This window comes from Micromys minutus (assembly GCF_963924665.1).
Source record: "Micromys minutus genome assembly, chromosome: 6".
NCBI classification, from domain to species: Eukaryota; Metazoa; Chordata; class Mammalia; order Rodentia; family Muridae; genus Micromys; species Micromys minutus.
Genome location: NC_137975.1, coordinates 26,768,107 through 26,794,177, shown reverse-complemented (window position 1 = coordinate 26,794,177; position 26,071 = coordinate 26,768,107). Strand labels below are relative to the sequence as shown.

The window sequence follows — 26,071 nt, the reverse complement described above, 5'->3', positions numbered from 1 at the left end:
CACACTAGCATTGTGTACATGTGGTTGTTACTATGGGGGAGAGGATGTCTACTTCCATCCTGCCTCCTCCTTCTCCCAGGGGACTCAATATCCCCTAAGTACTGGAGTTGAACAGCTTCGGTGGAAGTTAACAAAAGGCCGATGTCCTTACAAGTTGCTATTCTTTGCCTTTAAAGGACCAGCCCTCCCCCAGTTCTCTTTGAGCCCCAGGTTAGGGATGTCAGACTAAATAAGGACCCCTCTTATTCAGGACTTGAGATCTCTACCTCATTCCAGGACTCTCAGTCACCCAAATATGGAGCCTCCCACCACCTCCCCTGGGGCTTGGCTCCAGGGAACACTTAGGCAGAGAACAGCAGACCAGGGCTCCAGCATTCCCTTCTAGGGAGGGAAGTCAGGAACGAGCCCAGCTGGGAACTGTTTCCCTTAGACCTACTTTGAATCAGGAATTCCAAAATCGAAGGGAAGGCAGAAAACAGAGAGAACAGTGGTTAAGGAGAAAAAGGCCTTTTTTTGGCTGATGTCTCCAGCAAAGGCTGAGAATCGAGACACTGCAGACACCCCACCAGGGCCTACAAGCCCAAGCCTTCCCCCCTACAACATCCCCAATACTGTTTAAGACCTCCAGCTCCTTTCTACCTTACCTTTGTTTTCTCAGAGGTACAGTCCCACTCACTGTAACTCCTCCATAGCCTTCTCCCCCTCCACCCAAGTAATGATAGTGGGGTTCACTTGTGAGGTCCCCTAAAAAAACTTAGCCAAGGAAAATTTTGAATATATCCAAGGAAGACCTGAATAAATGTCTACCAATCAGGTTAAGCAAAACAGAAACAAACAAAACAAAAACCCTAGGTTGGTAAAGTGCATTGTTTGGAAAGTGTTTCCAGATGCTACCTGGCTCTTTGGGAATATGAAAAAGTGGTGCCCATTGACCACACCTGAAGATGGGGAGGGGCCACCTCTGGAAGGAAAACCAACATAAAATGCTCAGGGTCAGAGAGTCTTCCGGAAGCAAGACCAATCCAGATCCCAGATCTGATTTCCAGTCCTGGTTTTCTGCCAAGCTGTGGCTCTTCCAAGAAGTGGGAAGTGAAAACTGACCGTAAGCCTTAGTCTTGGGGGGGCGGGTAAGGTCTAGGGCTTCTCCAGGTCTCTCCTATGCTCACAGAATATGGGGAAGAGCTTAGAGGCCACCACAGACTTCAGCTCCATCAGCCACCAGCACAGGGCTTAGACAGACTAGCCTTTCTTGTCCACAGAAATGGCTGCTCAGCCCAGCTCACTTGGTTACAACTCAGGGTTGGACAGGCCACCTCAGGGAAGGCTCCTATAGGCCTGAACTGAAACTGTACCTATCACCTAATTGCTGTCTGGTGGGAAAAGTGTCTTTCTCTACTGCATTGAAGGGGACAGAGCAGAAGTGAGGGCTTCTCGCCTCAGACCAAACCCAGCAAGACATGGTTTCTCTTATCTTTCCTAGTGTGTCATCCTGGCTTTTTCATACCTAGCCTAAACCTCCAGAAAAGTATTTACAGAGTGACAAACCGAGTTGAATCTACAACCAAGGATTGGAACTAACAGACCTTTTAAAGACCTATCCAAGGTTAACAAATTGGCTTCGACTGCCACCCAGGCCAGAACCTGCTGGCCTTTCCCTTACTGGAGAGGAAAAGCCCTTTGATTCTATGGGCTACCATAAATTCAAGGCAGACATATCAACCAGTTGACTGGAAGGGGAAGTGATGTTCCTCCAAGGCCTGACCAGGTCTCTACTGAGATCCCATCATGTACTGGTGCTGTCTGGGGTACTAGGGATAAGAGTGGGGACAACGACCCAGCATGCATGGAGCACAGGACTCCTAGTCAGCCCAGAGCTCTGACCCCTGGAAACTTCACAGGCCCAAGTCACCACAAACACACACAACTATCCCCTAGAGCAGTGGTTCTCAACCTTCCTAATGCTGCGACCCTATAATACAGCTCCTAATGTTGTGGTGACCCCTGCCATAAAACTATTTTCAGTGCTGCTTCCTAACTGTAATTTTACTAAATATGTTTTCCGAAGGTCTTAGGTGACCCCTGGGAAAGGGTTGTTGAACACCCCCACCCTCCCCACTCCCTCTCATACCTCCATCTCCCACCCCTTCAGCCCCCTGCCACACTTCCACCCCCACCAAAGGCCTGCTGCCCTAGAGAGTAACAGCTGCATAGCAGCTTCTCCTCAACCTGGTTTTCTGCAATTGCTTCTAATCCCTGACACCTCCTCACACCCTGCTCCAGGGCCTGCTCCTTCCTTTCTGGGCCACCCCCTGAATTCCTGACCTCCATCCACGCCTGACCAGAAGCTAGGCCTTCAACATGAGGACTGTAGCAGGAACTCTGAACACAGCTGGTCCCTTTTACTCAGTGATTAGGAAACATTTAAGACCAAAGTGGAGCCTTTCAGACCCACAGGTCCAGACCCCCTTCCCAATTGGCACCAAGCTGTCTCCTAGTCCCTCTGAGGGTGGATGGGGGTGGGGAGATAAAGGCTTGAGAAGTCTGAAAGGCCTCCTACATGATGAGCTGCTGAGGACCAGCTGCTGCTGTCTGCGGCCTCCATGGCAGGCTGGAAGTCAACAGAGCTCCACAAAAGCTTGTCATCTCCTCATTTATCACAGGAACCCTGGGACTGGGCCACCAGGCCTGCTAGGCAGAGTAAGGACCCGCTGCCTCGTGCTGGGTGGTGTCTGTCTGCCCTGTTCAGCAGCAGGTAGAGATGTGACTGTCAGATGAATACACATACTATCTAGACCCCACTCCAGATCAGACCACCAGGGAGCAAAGGAATGCAGAGCTCCTGGCCACTGATGCTGGGTCTCAGATGGGCTGGGACTTCAGCTTCCATGAGCTCTCCTCGGTTCCTTCTGGACGTGGTGTCTTTATGAACGAGCGTGTGCGTGTGTGTGTGTGTGTGTGTGTATGAGTTTGTGTTATTTAATGAACACTCCCCCTACTTTGTGCTTCTTTTGTTGTATAAACTCTTTTCATCTCAGTTTTCACAGCAACCCTACAGTCTTGAACTTGTCCGACATCACACAAACAATGGTAAATTATAATCCCAGCCCCATCAGACTGGCTCTGAAGACCAGAGGCTTAACCAAGGCATCCTACTGCCTGCCATAGGGCCTACCTTCCAGAGAAACCAGCTGCTACGTCACACACACTTCTGCTCTGACCACAAAGAGCAAATCATTTAAGAATTGAGGAGAGGCTTCTCCAAGTTGCCTCTTTCAGGACCCATCACTTGATCCATGGTGCCCTCAGAGAACCAGTCCCTGGGCTTAGCCGACCTCGCTCAGTGGTTCTGTGCCCTGCGCCTGGTTTTCTATACCATCGAGGTGCTAGAGTGGCTCACTGCATCACTGGGAGCAGAGAACAATGAACTTGGAGCTCCTCCTTCCCTTTGTGATGGGTGAGATGAGAGCCCTGCTACCCTAGTGCCCCTCACAAGGGCTGAGTGAGAGAGTTAATCTTCCTCCTCTCTGACCTTCCCCACAGGGTCGAGGCAGCTTTTACCTAGCGAGGGGTAACTGGAAGAGACTAGTGAAACTTTGGGCTGAAAGCGGCTCTCTCAGAAATGATAGGAGAGTGCAGAAACAAAAGGAGAGTGGAAAGTTTTCCCGACTGAGCCTTTCCAGCTTGGCTCCCAGCCCTGCCCCCACCCCCTCCCCAACACACACCCCGGCAACCCCCACCAGCTCCGGCCAGTTCACCCCTCAGAAAACAGCTTCTGAAGGGAACAAAGAGGTCCTTAAGTGTTTCCCTCCCCAGCTGTGCTCGGCCAAATGTCAAGCTGTTTACATCCCCAGGGACCAGTTCCCTGGGGTGTCGACAGACTGAGCCTGTGGGGACAGGCCTGTCCAGGTCCCCTGGCAGCAGTAGCAGGCTTGGGCGGTACTCACTGCACAGGAAGCAGGATTTATGGAAACTGTTGCCCTCGCACTGGACCTCCTCGGCGAAGTAGACTGTCTTCTGGCACACCCCACATTTCTTGCCTCCTCCCCAGTTTGGCATTCTGGGAAAAAAAATAAATAAAAATGAGAATGATTATTCATACAGAGGGAGATAAAAAACACATACTGCCCATGGCTGCTGGCAGGTGTGTGTGTGTGTGTGTGTGTGTGTGTGTGCATGTGTGTGTATGTATGCATGCACATGTGCCTGTGTGTATGTGCATGTGTGTGCCTGTGTGTAAGTGTATGTATGTATGTGTGTGTGCATGTGCCTGTGTATGTGGATGTGTGTGTACTTGTGTGTGTGTACATGTGTGGGGGGGGGTCTTCCCTCTCCTACTTCATCCTGTTTGCTGGGGAGTTGCTGGGGATTGGCCCTATGCTTTACACCCTATATGCAAAAATGATAAGATACAAGGTTTACAAACAGTAAGCAGGCCCAGTGTAAGTGAGCTGGCTGGGTCAGGTGTCACCAGGGCACATCTCAGAGAATGGCTCCAAAGGGGGCAGCCCAACCAGGGTCTGTTAATCTTAAAGCAGCGCAAAGTTCACAAGTAGGTAAAACTCATATGGTCAATGGAAGGACAAATGGGTAGAAGGAAAGTAACCCAGAAGACAGGACGGAAGGACCATCACAGTCCATTGGCTCAGAGTCATCCGCTCTCACAGAGAAAGGAATAGGAAATGTAGAATCTGCTGGGAGAATGCCAAAGCACAAATGTGGAATGAACTTACAGTCCCAGCCAGCACACACAATCCAGGTGTTCTATTACAAACCATAAGCCTAGATAGGGCAGGTTTGTAGCTTTACTAACTTATTCCCCAGCTATTGTGCCTTGTTACTTGCTGTTTCTCCTGACCACATGCTCATGGGCATCTCCTTTCCTGATGCCAGACAGTTAGTTCAGTCTGATTTTGATCCTGCCTCTCACTCGAGATGTGACCCTGGACAAGGGACTTGGATTTTCCAGACACTCATTTCTGCATCTCAAAAATGGGGCTGAGTTCTTCATAGATTATTTCCAATGACTAGAAGGAAGTACGCGATGTCAAAGGTCTGGCGCACAGTAAGTGTTCCACAATTATAAAACACAAGCCAGCAGCTGTAGGACAGACAGCTGATCTCACGTGCCAGTGGCAGAGACTTGGAGGATGTCAGATGTCTTTAAGTGGATGACCTGCTTCTTTCCTGTCCTCCGACAAATAAAATGCTGAAGGAACAGATGACCCTCCGAGCTCTTCCAACTGAAGTCTATGAAAGGAAGATATGCTCTTGAAGGCTCAACAATGGAGGACATAAGATGGGTGTGAAGGAGGCTGAGGACAGTGCATAGACACAGGGTGCTAGGGAAGGAAATGAGTGGGAGACTCAAGAGTTCAAGAGCCAAAGGAGTCTAATGAGAAAGCGCCCCAAATCTGTATCATGGAGTCCCCATACCCTGATTAGCATCTGACACAGAGGTATATATGAATGGGTATCCAAAGGATAGTGGGGGAATGGGTGGCTTTAAAAGCTCAGATGAGTCCAGGTCAGATGTATCTCTGCAGCACCTGGGACCTAAAAGTGGGACCCAGTAAGCTTTGTGCAGGCTGAGAAGTCAGTCTAAGTGCTGGTGATGCTGGCTCCTGGGTTACTGAGACCAAACAACACCATGTCAAAAGGTGCAAAGAATTGTTGGAGCAGAAGAGATATGTGTTCACTCCCTCACCCTGAAAGCTGGGGTTCCATCTAGTCCCAGTCTCCTGCATTCTTACCTATTGCCTATCCACTGCCACCTCCTTGAAGAGACTCCCATATATCTGCAGCCCTGCTTTTCTTCTTAGTTCAACCCCAGCTAATTTCCAGTGAGCTTTCCTAGGAGCACCCACAGGTACCTCTGTTTGAAGATGAGACAGCTGAACTCACACCTCATTTTTCCTGATTTCTCCATTTTCCTTGTGGTGTCATCACCACCCCCTAAACAAAGATGGGGCTCTTTACCCTTCCCTAGTTGTGTCCTGCTCTGCTCTTTTCTTACTCACCCCAAGCTATTATACCATTCCCTTTAGGTTCTATGGCCCTAAGGCACCTTATCCAGCTCCTCTCCCCAGCCCCTCCACTTGCCTGGTTGCCTTGACTTCACCCAGCAAGCATGGCCACCCCTGGAACAACATGACTGCTCCTACATTAGTCTCATTTTTAGCCATGACATGTGACCTGGGTCTAACCTAGTTATGTACGGTTGGTTATATGTGAGAGCATAGGATAGGAATTCCTGGCAGCTCTGGAAGAAAAAAAAGCTATCCTGTCTTCTGAGAGATCTTCCTTGGAGCAAGTGCCCTCCTCCCCTACCCTATGCAAGAAGACAGAAGCAAAGGGGCAGTCAGCCCAAAATAGAACTGAAAGAGTTCTATTAAGTAAACCGAGTCTTGGTTGATGTCATTGAACTACCAGCTTAAGCCAAATCTATAGCTCAATGTGCTTCTGAATGCTAGCTACCAAACAACAACCTCTCTTATTTACTGTTATGTCACTGTCACGGTCACCTAAGTGGTGTAGAGTGACAGTCCTGACACACCCTAATCCATCCTCAGGAAGCTGCTCTCAGCTGTCTTCCCCCCAGACCAGAAGCTGTCAATTTAGTCTTTGTTCAGCCTGAGTGCCCAGCCCAGCCTAAGTTGAAGGAAGTCTTAGACCAAGCCTTTCCGAAGAGCAAGGAGGGTGCAGATGAGGCTGGGGTGTGAGGCTGGGTGCACCACCTCCTACCGAAGACCTAGAGAGACCATCGACAGCTGCTCACACCCACTTTCCTTCAGTCCAGAGCTGACCTCAGCTCCACAGGCTTGCACATCCTGCAGGCAGCTTCCTCTTCCTGTCCACGACCTCTCTGCCTCCTCAGATAACCTTGGAGCCTGTCCCCACCCCAGCTTCTCACAATCCCTTCAACCTCTTTCTGTCCTGAGGACCCAGGGCTTAACTGTACACAAAGACTCGGAGCCTCAAGCCCACGTAAGGGGAAGTGCAATTCAACAAGACAAGCACACACGTCACGATCTAATTGCCAGCCATCCCTGTTCCTTCCTTACTCTGGAAACCCAAGTTTTATATCAGAGTTCATGCAACTCTCCTCTGAGGGTGAGGAATAGATGCCCAGTTTGCAGATAAAGAAAACCAAGTCCAGAGAGGTTGGGCCACCAGTTTCATAGCGCCACAGCCATAGGAGGCAGAACTGAACTCTCAGAAAGGTCCAAACAGTCCTAACCTCTGTGACCACAGTCATCAGGCCATGGACAGAGCAGCCTCAAGAAATGCTCATGGGCTGGGTATGCAGTTCATCAAGATGGGCTCTCCTCTTGGACTTGCTCCTTCCTGTGCAACCCCCTAAAGCAATAGGGGACATGCTCATGTCCCTAGGGACACCCGCTAAGGGAATAACAGTCCCTTAGCCACGTGGTGGGAAGCCAGTCCAAGCAGTGTTTTGTTCAGACACAAAGCCCTTCTCCCACTGGGGGAGACCCACAGCTCCATACAGGCCTTTCCTTGTTCTCCCTGGCTGGGTGTCAGGGGCTCATATCCAGCAAGGCTCCAGGGAATCAGGAACATGGGGGGTTGATGGGGGGGGCTAGATAGGGGTGGGGTGAAACCCAAGAACCTGCCAGTGAGGAGGTCTGCTCAGGATGTCTCGTCTGTGCCTTTCCTTGGGCTAGGAATCTGGTTTGAACCCCCAGAGGTTCCAAGAGGGAAAGCAGAAATAATGTATGTCACGGCCAGGAAGCGTGCTTTGTCCTCTCTGCCAAGATGATGACCCTTCAGGAGTCAGTATGTAGACAGTCCCAGCTGGAGAGGTCGTGGCCACCTCCTTCCAGAGGTGATGTTCAATCCTCACCCCACCTCCTCCTTTCTGCTCCTTCTTGCCAACAGCCAAACTCAGCCTGTGGGGAAGCTGAATTGCCTTAAAAGGAAGGCTGTTCTTAGTCTGCCAAGGGCTTGGGTTGGAGGGATGGTGGTTCATTCTCAATTGCCTTCCTAGTTCTGACGCACAGATCTACGGTGCTTAGGAACTTGGAGCTGGGATTAAATAGTGCAGTGCACTTCCACTAGACTATGGCTAATGAGTATGACAAGCTATTTCCTTAAAGTCTAGTTTTTCAGTACCCCCTGGACCCCGTGCAGGGATCTAGATATCTTTTCACTTTCTGGTATGTGGCTCTCGGTGAACAAATCATTGCTGTTGGGCCAAGGAACACAAGAATATCACCTCAGCACTTGGGGAGAGGCAGGAGGATTACCATTGAGGCTAGGACATCTTAGGGCTTCACAGTATCTGAAAATAACAAGGATTCACTACTGTCCTCTGTGATTGCATTATCCACAGAGGGTTTATTCAGAGTCCTGTTCCCTTTGGGACTTGCTGACTTTGTTCTGTTTGTCCTAGTTAACTGTCTTGATAATCTCAAAAGAGAATAAAATCTGTCGAATGGCTGGGTACATCCCATCAGCTGTTTACTTAAAACGTCAAGATCCTCAAGGCTGGGCAGACGCTGGAAGGCATTGGCTTCTCTCTCTCTCCTTTTTTAAAAAATTTTTTAAAGATGTATTTATTTATTATATATAAGTTCACTGTAGCTGTCTTCAGACACACCAGAAGAGGGCATCAGATTCATTACAGATGGTTGTGAGCCACCATGTGGTTGCTGGGAATTGAACTCAGGACCTTTGAAAGATCAGTCAGTGCCCTTAACCGCTCTCCAGCCCCGGTTGCTCTTTAGATAGACTAACTCAAGTCTGCTGCTCAGCCTAGACAGTTCCTGCCCAACTCTACAGAGGCTCAGTCTTAAAAGGATGCAAGACCTTTATAGCAGTAGAGGATGGGATAGGCATGGGGCGGGCATGGGGTATAGCCTCTAAAGGCCATCCTAAGCCTAACAGAGGTGATGTTAGTTGATCAGGTCAGACGAACCGTCTGAGTTCTGAGCCTACCAGCCACCTATGCCCAAGAAGGGCCTGCCTCGTCAAACATTTGACAAGCCGCCTCACATTTCTCTCCAGTGGAAAAACCCCATCTCTCCTTTTCCATAATCCCTGTTCCTTGGGGGGGAGGGGGGGAAGGGCCTGACAGGCTCAGGGCTTAAGTCCCCACCTTCTTGGTCCGGTAGAGACCTGTTAGGTATTTATCTGGGTAGAAATGAGCTGCTAGGAGTTCCCTGAGCAATTTGGAGCCTGCCAGGTAGACAAGAGTGCTGTCAACCTTTCCGGCCCTGAGGCTCTCTTCCACGCCCCAGAGAGCAGCCAGGACAGAGCCAGAGGGAAGGTGGCACAAGTTCAGAGTCTGTGGAACCTGCATCTTAGGCGCGACACCTGGGTGCCCAAGGAGCAGAACTACCCTGAAGATAAAGGTCCCTGGTAGAAAAGGGATACCCCCAAAAATGAGCTCTCAGTCTCAGCTTTACAGGTCTCCTGAAAGGAATTTCATTAGCCCTTTGCATGTGGTTCCCCTCTGAGAAGTCAGTTAGACCTTACTGAGCTGTCATTACCCCAGGTCCCATGTCCCCCAGAACTTGACTGAAACTGAGATCTTGCTCTCCCCGCACCTCATCCCTGGACCCCCACTCCCCATTTCCAGCTCTCTACCCCCCGGAGTTCGGAAATCCAATTACCATGTGTGCAGATGGAAACACGGACCCATGACTAGATGCAGATTCTACTGCTGGGCCACATCCAGCCCTCAACTTCCTGAAGTATCTCTAAATGAGTACAACCTTACAATTAAGTTATGATCAAATTGAATCTGCTTTTTGTCTGGAATGACGTTAAGAGCAGAACCAGTTGTTTGTGCCCCGTGTTGAACAGAAAGGTCTGAATGATTCTGATTAATTTTTAAAAGGAAAAAAAAAGAAGCCACAAAGGATTGGATCAGCCTGGTAAATACATTGCTCCCAGCGGCCATCTCAGAAAGATCCCGCCCACGTACCCCCCAACTGAAGAAGACCCAGACCCCCTGGGGTGGGGCCTTCTAAACAGCTGCTGCGGTTCAGCTGTGAGCCTTCTATTTATTCCTAAGGCTCAGCTATGGAGAACAGTGGAAATGCCCGAGTCTGGAAACACTAGCTGCTTCATATTTACACACTTTACCATACATGGGAATCACTCTACACTGACGTCAGACAAATTCCTGGGAAGCTGCGTAGTCCACGCTGTGTCATTACCATATACAATCCTAACAACTTGAAACAGTAGATGAGACTCCTGTCAGGACTCAGGCTGCTACCTCTCATCCCTCAAGGGACAGCTCGTACAGGGGGCCCCCACCCTGGCTGCCTCTTTTCCAGGATTTTTTTTTTCTTTCCTGATAACACGACTCCAAAACACAGACACATATCTCGTGGAACGAAAGTGTGTCTAGAAAGTGACCTGTGGGACTCCCTGGACCTTCAGCCACCCAGCAGAGTGGAAACCTGGTGGTCAGACAATCTGACCCCTTCCATGACCCCTTTCATGCTAAAGCCACTGAGGTCTACTTTGAAATATCAGTCACCAGAGTGGTCTTCAGTAGTGATGTCATTTCCTTGGCTTGGAATGCGGAAGTGTGAAAGAGCAAAGGAAAACCGTGGGTTGTAGGAGCAGACTTGAGTTGAAAAGCAGCCCCTGGGGACCAGCTGCAATCTTGAGATACTCCTTTTCACTGCTGAGCTTCCTTGTCTATAACATCAGCCCCTTCCTCATAACAGGCAACACAGGTGAAGGATTTAGCTCTGGCTGGCACGCATCAAGCACAGACACTTGCTTACTATATATATAATCTTTTAGAAAGACCACTGAAATCAGTCTGGTGCCTCTAAGTATGTGTCTTGCCAAACAGCTGAATGGGGTGGGGATGGGGACTTTTTGTCACTAACATCTCTTTGGACTTAATCCAAAGTCCAAACAAGGCTTCCAACAAGTCAACCTTGCCCAATGAGCCCTGCTTGCCTAAATAAACCTTAAGGGACACCAGAAAGCGGCTTTCCCAACTTGTTTTCTCCACCAGGTGACCCACAGTGAATTAAAGACTTGCAAACACTAAAGTCATGGGAAAACTAGTTGGTAATTATTTATGACTGCTCCTATGTTTATTCAGCATTTGATTGCTGACCGGTTGTTTTTGTTTTTGATATTAGCCCAGGCTAGCCTCCAGCTTGAGCTCCTCCACCATCATCTCCCAAGTGCCAGGATTACGGATCCGTGCCACCATAACCAGCTTCAATCACCCAATGTTGATTTACCATCGATTAAGCACAAGCATTACCCTCTCAGCCTGCAACTCTTGACCCAGTAAGGACTGACTGGTCCTGGAGTCTGTGAGTTACAAAAGACACCTAGACCAAGAAAGCCAGTGCTAAGGCAGGCCAGAGGCAGCTTTCTCACATTTTCTCAGCAGGTAGTCACAGAGCTGGAGACCCTGCCCTCCAGAATCTCTCCAACAATCTCCCAAGTCCCTCAGCGGTTGAGCCTTGGGGAGTGTTCTCTCTACCTCCTCAGGCCAACACCACACCCTCTGCAGGATAAACTTCCTTCCCTGGCTGACTGTCCCGCCCTGGATATCCTCGCCAAGGCCAAGGGTCTCTCTCTGCAGTGCCGAGCTGGATTAGCCAATGATGCCCAGGCAGGGCTCAGACCATCCTCTCCTCAGCACAGTGGCCTGGCTTCCTGAGCAGAGGGGCTGGGGAGAGGATCAGAAGGCAGGGATGAAGCTTCAGGGCCCAGTCCCGAAGGAATGCCCAACTTAGAGATGACAGAGTGCTAACAGCTTCCAGGCCACTGAGCTTCTGCAAGAGGAAAGCAGGACGCCAGGGTATGTGTGTGCGTGTGTGTGTATGTGTGTGTGTATGTGTGTGTGTGTGTGTGTTATGCTCCAAGTACTGGCCCAGAAGAAAACTGTTGAAACTCAGTCTGCCTGCCTTTCAAAAACCCTGTCACCAAAATTCCAGAGTACGTCTCATGATAAATGTGCCACAAAAGGCAAGTGGACCGCTTGCATGCAGTGATGGTGTCCCATTGCAATGCCCTTTCAGGGTGGGGCGGGCCTGTCCATTCATTCACCTCACAGGAAGCAAGAAGTGGGTGGGATGGTCCTGACATCAAGTAATTACTCCCAGTCTGGAGCCTTGCTCTGACAGATCACAACAGCTCTGGAGCAGAAACACGCAGAATAGACCCAGACCTATGTCACTTGGATGAAACACCTGTCAGATGACAGCTTGTTGGGTGACACTGCAACTTGCATAAATGTGCTCAGTCTCGGGTCCTTTCTGCTCCCCAGCTTTCAAGAAACAGCCCCTGGTGGCTCTTTGGGATCTCAGTTGTCCTCACCTAGCACCAGGGCTTTAGTGCAGAGGTGAAATGAGTCCGCTCCCATCTCGTTCTTTCAGGAAAAAACAAAACAAAAAAAACTCATACCTGCGTTCTGGGGCTACCAAACCAGATGCACCACCACCATCACCCCCCCCCCCCCACCTCGCGGGCACTTTCTCTCAGGAAAAGAGAGAGAGGGAAGGGGTGGCACGGATGTCCTCATCCCTCAGCCTTACAATGAGTGTCAGTGGCCCACAGAATCGCTGATTGTTCTGCAGGACCTGCAGGCGGTGGGGGGAGCAGGGTCACCCTGGGTCTGGAGCAAGCGAAAGTCAGCTGCCCTGGAAGCCCCGGGATGGGGAGGGACCCAGCGTTTTCAGGAAAGGGAAGCACTGCCGGGCTAACTATGGCCACTTCTCACCACCTCCCTCCTGGGAGGGATCACGTTTCCTACAAACTTTTCTAGCAAGGGACAGGGCTGCGACAGGTCCGGAAAAACCAATAGGCGCAGGGTGCGTCCCAGGCGCTCGGGCAGTTGCGGGGACCCGAGGCGGGCGACGCAGGGGCGCACTCACCTGGCAGCTGCTGGGAGACCACAGGCGACCACACTCAGGGAAGCAAGCGGTGGCTGGCTGCGCCGGACTGCGCGCCGTTTTTGTTTCCCCCCTCCGGAAGGCGTTTCCCGCGCCACGCCAACCAGTAGGCTTTGCACACTGCACCACAACAGGGCTGATGTCACGGAGAAGCTGTCCCCTCCCCCACCCAAAACCCAGACCCAGAGTCCGGGCGTGGCCTGCGCCCCAGCTGTGGCTTCTCGGTGCACCTTGTTGCAATCTCCCGGGTAGGAGGTGGGGGAGGAAATCTTTATCTAGGGGGTGAGGCGGAGTTAAGAAGTTCCTGGTTTGCCACGTGGGACAGCGGAGACCTAACTGAGATCAGACTAGAGGTAACTTGGGCTCCCTAGGGAAGAGAGCGAGGGTCCTCTAATTTTCGAGTCCAGATGTCACAATGTCAAGGGGACTAACTTGCACTTCAGAGTAAGACAAGCAAAGTCCCACTTCCTGTGACTGACTTCTGCCAGACAGCTGGCTTCAGGCTCATCAGTAAAAGATGTATATGCCACTGGGGTGTGATGGGGGATGAGACCCAGGATTAGCCTCCTCCTTAGCTGCCCTCCTCCAGGGGGGCTCTCGTCCCCTCTGCATTCCCCGTCTCCCTGCTACCCACAAGTGAACATCCCACCATCCTAAGTGGACTTTCCTCTGGGCTAACCTACAGAATGACAGACACAGGCTCGGGCCACCGAAAACTGCCTCTGTCTGCAGAGCTGCCTATCCAGAAACCTAATCCTAGAGGTGAACTGCTGCTCAGGGGCCCAGTATGTGTCAGGAAGCAAAGACTTAAGACAGAAAGTCCGGGCTGGAGAGCTGGCTGAGCGGTTAAGTGCACCGACTGCTCTACCAGAGGTCCTGAGTTCAATTCCCAGCAACCACATGGTGGCTCACAACCATCTGTAATGTAATGAGATCTGATACCCTATTCTGGTATGTCTGAGGAGAGCAACGGTGCATTCACATAAAGTAAATAAATCTTTGGGTGCAGGAAGACTTAAAAAGAGTAAAAGAAAGCTGGAGGTGTAGCTCAGTGATAGAACCTGTGTCTAATATGTCCAAGGCTCTGACTTCATTCCTCAGTCTTATAAACAAAGAGAGACAAGTCAGGGATGTTGAATTTACTCTCTTCCAGAAATTACATTAAGCATCTCAGGATTCAGAAGATCAGACATTTATCTAGGCCTTTTTTTTTTCTTTTTCCCATAATTCCCATCTATCGTTTAGGGCGACTCATCGTTCAAGAAAGACCTACTGTCCTGGTTAATTTTGGTTGTCAACAAAGTCAAGAGTTACCTGGGGTGAGGGAACCCAAAACTCCAAGAACCCCTTCCATCAGACTGGCCCGAGATCGTGTCTGGGGAGTTTTCTTCCTTACTAATTGTTGATTGATTGATTAGGAAGGCCTAGCCCACCAAGGGCAGTCCTGAGGTATTTAAAAAGATAGCTGAGCCAGGCGTGGTAGTGCGCGCCCTTAATCCCAGCAGAGGCAGGTGGCTCTCTGAGTTGGAGGCTAGCATAGTCTATGGAGTGAATTCCAGGACAGCCAGGGCTACAAAGAGAAACCCTGTCTGGAAAAACATTAATCAATTCATTCATTCATTTATTAAACTCCCTGAGCATCAACTCAACATCAAGCTGCATTTTCCCATGGCTTTTGCTCCAGTGTCCGCCCTGTCTTCCCTCTATGAAGTATAAGCTAAATAAACCTTTTCCTCCTGTCAATCATGATGTTTACCATAGCAACAACAACAATAAAAACCCAAAGTAGGGCACTCTCCAAACCCGAGGGTCTGTAAGCACCCACCCAGCATTTGCAGAAGACATAGCTATCCCTATTTGATATATTCAAGACTGAGAGGGGAAACCAGGAGGATTCTTGGTCTTTCTTATACTTGAACAGGTATATTAAGTTGAGGAACTACAGTTAGTGTAAGAAACCATGGGCTCGAGGCCCAGACACGTCATTCCTACGGCTTGGGTTCCCCTGAAGCATCAGTACACAATATCCGGGAGAGGCAAGCCTTGGATTTCTGCCCAAGACTACAAGAGAGCAAACGCCTGCATTTCCTTCTTTGGTCTGGGTTTGTCCTTGGTGGCTTTGCTGATAGCTCTCCCTGTGGGAGCATACTAATCTGATCTGTGAAATGTCCTTAGGATGAGCCAGGGGAAGAAAAACAGAAATGGCTGCCAAAATTATATTTCTCTCAGTGGATCTTTGTTTTGTTTTAGTTTTGGGGGGACAGGATTTCTCTTCGTAACAGCCCTGGCTGTCCTGGCTGCCTTTGCTTCCCGAGTGCTGGAATTAAAGTTGTGAGCCACCACACCCAGTTCTCAGTGCATCTTGAAGCATCGCCTTGAATGATGTTCAGTGTGTCATCCAGACTCATAGGTATGGTCACCATGCTTATCCATGCAAAGGCGCTGTCTGCATTCACAGCTTAGGAACACAGCAATGTGGGGAGTTGGATGGAGGAAAGGGAAGCCAAACAGGCCTTAGTTTTTCTCCAGTTTTCTTCAGAACCTCATACAAGGAGGTTCTGTCAATCTCCTTGAATACTGCCATCCCTATGAGCCCTGAGTTAGCCCACTAGCAGATAAGGAACATCTTGAGAAAGATAATGTTGGTGTGCAAGCCCTGCAAAACAAGCATGAGCTTCATGTTGGAATCACTGTCCAGTCCAAAAGGCATCCCCAATACTTGGGGTAACACCTATGCCTAAGTTTCCTTTGGGTGGAGGTCCTTGGTGATACTGGTCCTATTTCACTGTGCCCAGACCGGCCCCATCAGGCAGCAGTACCCACACCTACAGCTGACGTGCTCAGAGACTGTAGCTAGACGGTCTCTGCTGGGCACTACAGAGGCTTGCCACACACAGGTGAGGGGCAGGGAGAGACGATGACCTCAGTCTCACTGGACTTGAAGTGCCTGGGGATATCTCGTGGGCAGTGACACACAGAGCCAAAGTGGGACTGGGGCTGAAGGTAGAGATGTGGGCTTGTCAGTCTGAAGAAAATTTGGGAAGAAGAGCCGGCCCAGAAGCCCAAAGGGGACTGAGAGCCTGCAAAGGGAACTGAGGGCTTATCAAAGATCTGGGATAACAGCCATGACCTAGGGGTCAGGGGAAGGCTGGGGGCAGGGCAGATCATGACACTCACCAGGTCCTCATCTTCATGGTGTTTTAAAAGAGACCTGGGAATCATGAAGCCACCAGGAGAAGAAAATGAGGGGAAAGATTAGGAAAGGTAAGTCTGGTCTTTCGTGTCAGCACCCAGGAGGCAGGTATTGGCAGATCTCTGAGAGCTCGAGGCTAGCCTGGTTTACAGAGCCAGTTCCAGCCAGGCCCCTCACCCCAAAAATGGTAAGATCACCAGGGTGTGACATCTCTTAAACAATGATATTTGCCCCTTCACTACCGAACCACTTAAGGTTTCTCCACCGTTCCAAATATGTGACTCATCCAGTTTGAGGATGTCTGTTGTGCTAAAGACACAAATCTGGGGGCACAATGGTTCCAGAGGCAAAGCCTTGCTGCTAGGTGTGAACTGTACCCCACCAGTCAATTTTCATACTTCTCAGGGGACAACAGAGTCACATTAGAGCTGAGGGGTACCCTAACGCATAAAAAAGCCTGTGAGAGCACCTTATCACCGTGATTTCAAGGACACCCCCACTTAGGGCTGAGGATGTAGCTCAGTTGGTAGAGTGCTGGCTGAACACACAGGAAGCCCCAAGTTCAGGACCCAGCATTGCATAAAACCGGGCACGCTGCCTCGTGTTTATCACCCGAGCGTTCAGGAGGTGGAAACAAGGGATACTTGTTATACTTCTGAGGCAGCTTACAGAGAGGAGCAGAAAAAGAGACCAGTCAGACCTCAGCAGACAGGGATGTTTATTTCAAACATCAAGGGGCAGACACTGTGGGAAAGGTGTGTCTGCTCAAAGGGAAAAATGCCGAAACTCCAGGGATGCCTGGAGTTTATATAGGGTATTCTATAGGGTGTTCGGAGAATGGGAAGTTAGTGCAGCGTCATCAAACTATATGCCAGTCAGTGCCCAAGTTCTCCCTCCTGGAGTTGTTTGTCCAGACAAGACTGTTTTAACTTTAGAAACTGCCTACCAGGATGTGGATGATGGTGGGTGGCTGAGTTAAGCAATGGCAGTGAGGGGGAAGGGCTGGAGTTTCAACAGAGGGTCTTGATCAGAGTCTGGCAGGGTTTGTTCAAGATTTACTCTAATATGGAGTATCAGGCTAACCTTGACTATATAAGGCCAGCCTGGGCTACATGAAAGCTCAACAATGATAAACAAACAAACTAAAAGGAAAAAAAATACTAAATAACTGAAAGACAGACAGAGAGAGAGAGAGAGAGAGAGAGAGAGAGGAAGGAAGAAAGAGAAACAACCAAAACAAAAAGCAACCTCCGACTTCAAACTGGCAATTTGCATCTCAGCTCTGTCATCACACCGATTAGGACAGTGCTCACTGTGAAGCACCCACTCAGTGACAGGTCTCTACACACCCGTCTTCTTTCTTGTCACAGGCAGTGAGTGACTGAGGGAGGATCATGTCTGCACGTAAGGAAACAGGTGTGGAGCGGTAATTGTCCCAGTGGCTGTGTGGCCTGCTCTATCCACCAGCTCCCCTCCTGCATAAAGTAAGTGACCAGACGATCACAACACTGTCAAAGTCTCCGACGAGGCAGGCCTGGCAGTAGAGAGGGGTAACTGTGCTCCTCAGCAGACCCCAAACCTCCCAAGACCTTAGAAGTCTATGTTCTATTCCAAAAAGTTTGCTTGACTTCTCCGTCCTTCATTATATACAACCATGTTTGTCTGAATAGAAAGATGATTTTTAAAATTACGTTTTGAGCCAACAAGATGGCTTAAAAGATAAAGGAGCTGCTATCAGGGCTTGTGGACCTGAGTTTGAACCCTGGAATCCATATGGTAGAAATAGAGGACCCATTTCTGCAAGATGTCTCCCAATACCTCCCCTTTCACACGCACACACACACACACACACACACACACACATGTGCGAGCTGCAATACATACATGAGCTATGACACATACATGAGCCATGACACACATATGACACACATGGCTAAGGTGGGTCCTGAACTCCTGGGATTACTCACGAAAGGAAGTGGATGCCATTGGACACATGTAATGTTTATTGTGTAGCATCCTAGGAAGACGAATAAGTCAACTGATACACTCAGGTGATGTTTAAGGTTCTTCTAGTGGCTGGGGACATGACGTGGGGAATAGAGAACATAAGGACCTGAGTTTGGATCTCCAGAGCCCATGTGAAAGCAGAATGTGGCCGTGTGCAGTGGGAACCCCGGCACTGGGGAGGGAAAGTCAGAGACAGTGCTTGTCCATCTGAATGGATGGGCTTTGGGTTCAGTGAGAGGCCACTTCCCCAAAAATAATGTGGAAGCTGACTGAGGAAAACACCTAACAATGGACTCTGGCCTCCACCCTAGTGCCCACATACATTCACATGTACTTTCATGCACCCTGCATACACACACAAATAAATATTCACACATGTATCATACACAGACATATATATGCACACTTGTGTGCAAACACACACACACACACACACACATGATGATCTATGCTGAGACAAATCAAGGAAGGGAGGAGATGTGGGCTAGGGCCCAGCATTTTTTACTTCTATTCATTAGCCTCTGCATTTGTGTTTCCCAAGGAAGATTCCTAGACTCTCACAGGAATTTACAAGCTTTACTGAGTTTGTTAGCCTTCTTTGTCCATGTTCTGTTGCTAGAACAAAATATCCCCGTCTGGAAGCTTTATAAGGAAAAGAAGTTTATCTAGCTCTTAGCTCTGGATATCTACTGGGAAAACAGGGAACTGTCGGTAGCAATACAAGAGATAAAACCCAGAACCTCCAGCAGCAGGCTGAGGCAGTCCCTCATCTTTCAGGGACTTCTACTCATGGAATTCTGGATTCTTGGTTTTGCCACAGAAAAGAATTCTAGGAGGAACCAGTATGAAGCAGAATTGAAATCTGTCAAAAAGATCTTTTTTAAAAACTGATTTCAAAACAGGCTAACAGAAGGAAGGGCGCCAGAGAAGACAGAAAGACACAGGTACACTCTCTCAAGGAGAGTCTCACTGAGATGACTTTACAGTAGCCACATGGACTGTTTTTGGTGGTTTCCGACGTTGCTAAGAAACTAGGATGAGATCATAGGTCACAGGGTCACTGGGTCACAAGGTCACTGGGCAGGTAAAGGCGCTTTTACTGTAACTAAGATTTAATCTAACTTGTGACTCCCTGCAAGTATCTGAGGGAAGGGTAAGGCTACAGACACTGGAAGGACACACGGTCTCTGGCCTTAAGGATGATTTGCTGCAGTTTTGACACAGTTTCTCTGTATGAGATGATTATTGTCTCTGTGCAAGATCCTGTCACAGCAGATGTTCTCTGGGGAGGTTCTTAGCTGGCCAGAGCTTCAGCCTAGACCCCAAGGTAAGGGGCTCCTCCATCATCAGAGATCAGCCTTCTTATGCTGTGGCAGCACCAGGGAGGCTTCTGGCAAAAGTGAGTCTCTGTACATGAGAGAGAGGCCACTTAGCAAGAGAAGAACAATAGAGGCTAGGCTTTCTTTTCTTCTCTTTTCTTTTCTTTTCTTTTTTTAAGTTAGTGCTCTAGCTTCCCATATCTACCTGCTATGTTAGACCAGGTTAGCCTCAAACTCAAAGCTTGCTCTTTTATAACAACTTAAGCCATCTAGCCCACCCATGGCCTGCAAGAGTCCCTTCAGGAGGGCAATGATAACTCAGTGACCCCCATTAGCTTTCCCTTGTTAAAAGTCCCAGCCCCTTTCATTGGGAAACAAACTCCCAGGACACAGATTTTCCAGCTGTACCAACACCACAGAACTACCTAGCAGAAAGGCCAGAAAAGGCCACATGTGGCCAATGGAAAGCTACACTTGGTGGTTAGAGACAAGCAAAGGGAAATCCAGGAGGAAACAAAACGCTGGTCCAGAGGAACCCGACCAAGGACCGAGGTCTGGTGAAAATGCCAGAGTTCACACTGTAAAGAGCAAAGAATGTTCCAGGGGAGAGGTGATCCTGAAGTCCACAGAAATGGCTCAGGGTTGGGTTCTTAAGGACACAGGAGAACATTCTAGATAGGTTTTGAAGTGACCACTCCCTCTCCTCTCTTCCACTTCCCGGGCCTAACGATCTGACAGCCACTCATAGCAAGGCCCTCTCTCTCCCTGGACAACCTCTGTTCAAAACAGGCAAGGCTGAGGCTTGGCTCTCAAAGTAGGTGTGGGAGGGGAGACAGGAGGGCCTGGGATGGAGGGGAAAGGTACTTCCTCCAAGGCCAGGGCAAAGCAGGGGACAGGGAGTCAGTGAACTTACTTAGTGTTCAGGGAGACCTGTGGCCATAGGATGGGTCACAGGCTCAGCAGGATAGCTCCCTTTCTTGTTGCCTAGGCAACTATGTTTTCCTTCACCTTGTCCCCCTGGGTGGGCCAGTTCCAATCACCGGCTCTCTCCTTTGTTCCTTCTCGTATTGCAATCTTGATCCCCCCTTTCTTTAGTTGAGGGTGCCCCTCCCCACACTCCGTCCAAGGTCATCTGCCTTATGTACTTACGGTGGTGAAATGGACTGAAAACATCTGAACTTCTGCTCTGTCAGAGTTGATCCGGGTGGCGCTTGCTCAGTTCTGGAGTAAAAAGAACTGGACGACTCTTGGAGAACCAGCGTACTGGAAAGGCAAACTCGAGAAGCATGGCGTTTTCTATCCTGGAAGTTTCTGGAAAGCAGGCATTTAGCTTACTTTCTTTTGTAGTTCTGGGGGGGGGGGGGTCATCTGGTGCAGGTGTTTCCTTTGGGTTTCAGGACTGTAGCCACGGGAGTGAAGTCAGAGTTTGCAAGGACCTAGAGTAAGATTGCCACCTGCTGGTGAATTCAAGGACACCTGGCTTCAGCCTTTTCTGCCCAACTGGCCACACACACCTCAAAAAGCCCCAACTTTATATCTTAAATATCTTTATTGACCCCCATCCCCTTTCCTGGGTCTGGTGGCATATTTTGGAGAGTTTGACACCAACCAATCTGGTCTACATAGTGAGTTTCAGAAATATCAGAACTACGCAGATACCTGTCTCAAAAAAAGAAAGAAAAAAAACCCTCCCCCGAATCTTTTTACAATTCTGTCATATAATAGCTGTATTCTTTCTCATCCTCCACTCTTTTTTAGATGGGGTCTCTTTATAGAGCTCTGGTTTCCCTATAATCCTGGGATCAAAGACATGAGCCACCACATCCAGCCTTTCCTTTTCACTCAAATATTGTACAGCCAGTTATCTGCCAAATGACAAATCTTATGCAAGGTTTTTTTCTGTGTGCAAATAAGCATTCTAGTGTTCTAAAGGAGGCTTTTAAATATATCAATAATTTGTCTTATTTTTTAAATGAGCTACTATTTACTTAGTGTTTACTGCACAAATGGACACTCACCTGTACAGAGCAGCTGGGAAGATGTATTTATTTTCCCACCTGTAAAGAGGGGGAGAACACCAGAAATCCTGCTGTGGGTGTCTGGGGGCTCCAAGGAGAGGAGACAAGCTATGGAGCTAACCTAGAAAGGATAGTTTCTCTCTCTCTCTCTCTCTCTCTCTCTCTCTCTCTCTCTCTCTCTGTGTGTGTGTGTGTGTGTGTGTGTGTGTGTGTGTGTGTGTGTGTGTGAACGGTAGAACATTTTCCTAGCAAGAAAAGTCCTGGGCTTTCCAAAGATGGAGGAAGACAATGGATATATGGGATATATGGTCAGACGTATTGGCATGTGAGGATTGCATGTGTTGATTATCTGTTGCTAGGTCACAGCCATTCAAAGCTTAACAATTTAAAACAACAACTTTGGGACTAGAAGGATGGCTCAGTGGTTAAGAGCACTGCCTGCTCTTTCAGAGATCCTGAGTTCAATTCCCAGCCCTCAATATGGCAAGTCATAACCATATGTAACTCGAGTTCCAGGAGATCAAGTTGACACTTTTTTTCTAGCCTCTTCAGACAGACACATGGTACACAGATATGCACACAGCTAATTTTAACATAAAATAACATATAATTTTTCAAGTAACAGCTTTTTTATTGCCATCTCTTGAGTTTCTGAGGCTTTCTTGAGATTGGCTTCATACCTCTTCTCGGAATCTCTGGTACCTGTAATCAAGTGACAAGTGGTTGGACTTCCTTGCACCCGTGGCTGATGACCAAGGTGGGTAGTCAGCTGGGACCTCAGCTAGTGCATTAGTCAGAACCCCTGTGTTGACACAACCTAGACTCACCTAGAAGAGTCTCAGCGAGGAATTTTCTACGTTGGGTTAGCCTGTGGGTGGCCTTGGGCTTTGAGACCTTCACAAACTTCCCGGAATTCCAAAGCAATGAGACAGAAAGTTGACTTCTTGGAAGAGCTCGCAGAGTGCAAGTCTGGCAACCATTTTGTAAAACATAATTTGCAGGTGGGAAGGTGCTACTTTGTGGCTGTTGCCTCTGGAAATGCCTTAGCTAAGATGCAGTTTCTTAACTGGGTTCATGACCCTGTACAGGTGGTGAAAGCATTTGGCAACAGTAACAGTTTTCTGACTGTGCAACCACAATCAGACTGTGACTTTAATGCAGCCTAGGGCCTGAACACAGTGATCTCATACCAGGGAACACTGCCTGAGACAGGTTGGCTCAGATTCCACACCAAGCAACGAATTTCCATGTGTTTACTGTACACACTATTGAAATGTCAAGACTTAGTGCATAGGTTTCAGCTGGTGAATTTTTGCACTGGACTGAACTGGACTTTTAAAACTGCCGGTTGAATTGCTGGCTTGAGTTTTGCTAAAACATGTGCAATGGATTTTGACTGGGGATTAGGAAAGAATTTTCAACCATTTTTTTAAACATATCCCTCTGCCATCTTGTACTGTGTGCTTCTGGAAGGTGGAGTTCTCAGCATTGTGGGCTAGAACACATAAACGTTGACCAATTCTGAAAAGCATCCATGAGGTACACCAAATCTTCAGCCAATATTTCCTTGTTTAGGTGAAGATAAACAGACACAACCTATCTCATCCATAAGCACATGGACTTTCATCTTTAATAAATGGCAAAAGTGTTACATATACCAAAGTATTGCTTTAAATCTAATTTCTTTATGATTTATTATTAGTAAACATTTGGTTTGTGTTCCTAGTTTGTATATCTCTATATCTTAGGTCTATTAAAAAGTTTTAGACAATGGGCCAGCAGATGACTTGGTCCCCAGAATACACATGATAGATGGTGTCTTAATGAGGGTTTCTATTGCTCTACCATCTTCACTAAGATTCATAAAACATGTAAACTGAAGTGGGGCAGCCACAGGCCGAGACAGTGGAGTAACGGCCACTGCAGAAGCCATCTTGTGAGTTCTGTCAAAGCTGGCTATTGGGGCTGTGTCCTGTAGCACATCAGTAGGGTGTAGAAAAAGCTAAACTGGGAAGCCATTAATTAGAAGCTACACTGTCTCAAGAGAGATAAAGTGTGCCCACAAATAACCACCGTACCTGATAGCTGGAGGTAGCTGTCAGTTTGTGGTAAAACAGAAACAGGGATCTGTCATTAAGCAAAAGCAAGGACTGGCTTAAGGGTAAGCCCCAGTGTTATGGTTAGGAGGCAGTTCAGCACGGAAATGCCTAAGGAGTGTGCTCATAGACCACGGCCAACCAATCGAGGCTTTGGTGCAGGGTCCTGCAGGTCAGTCTCAAGCCTTATAGGGAAGGATGCAAGGGTCTGAGTAAAGCATTGACCGGTGAGGAATCCTAAGAGTGCACCCCTGGCTGTCTGTGATGGGAGGTGTTTTCTGACTGACTCCCTGCTAAGTGGGTTCTCTGTGAGCTTTAGCGGTTCAGTGTCTCCACCCCGGACACAAGATAACTAGATAACACCTCCCTTCTCCATGAGAACTCTGGGACACAGTGGAGACAGGAATGGGGCATGCTATGTTTCCAACTGGATTGGGGTGAGGCTCTGAGAGTTGAAATTTGATCCTCATTGTTCATTCAACTTTGTTACTTGGAGTTGGAGCCTTTGGGATAGGATATAGATCAGATAAGGTCATTAGGATAGACCCATGTTTAAAACTGGTAGCTTTATAAAAGGGAGAATGCAAAAGAAATAATCATACACAACCGTTCCCCGCCTCCTACCACAAGATGCCCTGTGCTGCCTCAGAACCCTGCAGGAAGCCACTGCCAGATGGGCTCTTGACCAGACCTCTAGAACTATATTGCAAAATGTCTTATCTTTCTGACTTGCCCACCCTGCGCCCTCGTGTTACTAGAGACAGGAAATGAATCAACACAGGAATGAATGGATCTTAGTCTGGGTGTTCTTCAGAAGCTTGTGAGCACAGAGTCACCTTCATCCGAGTTATGGAGTTATTGGTGCCTTTAGATTAGGTTTCTTCTTCGTGGGTTGGGACATATACAAGTGGTCCCAGCGAAGGCCTCTGCCACAAACTGCCAAGAAGAATCAAAAGGTTGGCTGCTTTCAGGACAGGAGTGTTGTCTGATGTGGCGCTGGGAACTAACCCAAGTTGTCTGCAGTAAGTGTACTTAACCACTGGGCCATATCTCCAGCCCAAAGAATATTCTCCCTCCTCCCTCTCCCTTCCTCTCCTCTTTCTCCTTTCTCTTCTTCCTCCTCTTTCACTTTCTCTTCTTTTTTTGGTTTTTCAAGACTCGGTTTCTCTGTGTGACCCTGGCTGTTCTGAAACTCACTCTGTAAATACCAAGGTGCCTTCAAACTCAAAGGTCTATCTCTGCCTCTGTCCTCACCTCTGTTCCTCGGTTCCTGCCTGCACCCTGAGTGCACTAACTGACAGAGAATATTTTGTTTTGTTTTTTAAATTTTTATTAATTTTTATTTATATGAGTACACTGACGTTGTCTTCAGACACACCAGAAGAGGGCATCAGATCCCATTACAGATGGTAGTGAGTCACCATGTGGTTGCTGGGAATTGAAATCAGGACCGCTGGAAGAGCAGCCAGTGCTCTTAACCTCTGAGCCATCTACAGCCCCTTGTTGTTGTTTGTTTTATTTAACATGAGTGTTCTGCTGCATATACATCCACACACCTGAAGAGGGCATCAGATCCCCCTATAGATAGTTGTGAACCACCATGTGGTTGCTGGAAATAGTCTGGAAGAGCAGCCAGTGCTCTTAACCACTAAGCCATCTCACCAGCACTGAATATTTCTTAAATAGCTTGTCTTTCATTTAATAGGTGCCTTTATTTAATGTACTTCTGCTTCTAGCCTAGGGTTTTTTCTATTTAAAATAACAACAAAAGTCAAAATTAGGGTCTGAGGAGATGGCTTAGTGGGTAAAGTGTTTGCCAGAGAAAAACACCTGGCAACAACTTCTGGCCTCTAAATACACACACACACACACACACACACACACAGAGGCATATACACCTGCACATGCATGTCACATATATAATACATACATACACACACAGAGGCACATACACCTGCACACACATGTCACATATATATAATACATACATACACACAGAGGCATATACACCTGCACATACATGTCACATATATATAATACATACATACATACACACAGGCATATATACCTGCACATGCATGTCATATATATAATACATACATACACACACAGAGGCATATACACATACATGTCATATATAATACATACATACACACAGAGGCATATACACCTACACATACATGTTACATATATATAAAATACATACATACACACAGAGGCATATACATCTTCACATACATGTCACATATATATAATACATACATACATACACACACACACACACACACATGCATGCATGCACACATATACACATGACAAAATAGACCAAATAAAAACTTCACATAAGTCAAGAAGGTCAAATGGCTTTTGACGTATGAGGAAGAATGGAGAGTCTTGGGTCACCTCAAGCTGCCTGTCAAGGATTTCCAGGCCACAACACAGCAGGAAAGAACATTTCCTGAGTTGAAAAGAAGCCAAGAGTCTGGGGAGACAGGCCTCATAGGGCACAGGAAGGAGATGCTGCCCGGAGTTCACCTCA

At 48.2% G+C, this 26,071-nt stretch overlaps 1 protein-coding gene across 2 annotated transcripts in view; it reads right to left on the bottom strand.

Moving 5' to 3' along the window:
- Positions 1 to 20,701, bottom strand: part of CSRP1 (cysteine and glycine rich protein 1) — a 28,635-nt gene extending 7,934 nt beyond the window's left edge. Inside the window, exons 1-2 of one of the 2 annotated variants that reach the window (XM_080917818.1) lie at positions 20,568 to 20,701; positions 3,945 to 4,057 (exon numbers count right to left, since the gene is read on the bottom strand). In XM_080917818.1, coding sequence (XP_080773944.1) covers positions 3,945 to 4,056 — 112 coding nt within the window. In that variant the 5' untranslated portion in view covers position 4,057; positions 20,568 to 20,701. Of the gene's footprint in view, positions 1 to 3,944; positions 4,058 to 12,881; positions 13,016 to 20,567 lie in introns of those variants that run through there. The other variant, XM_080917817.1, reaches the window with a different exon arrangement.
- Between the last annotated feature and the right edge of the window lie 5,370 nt (positions 20,702 to 26,071).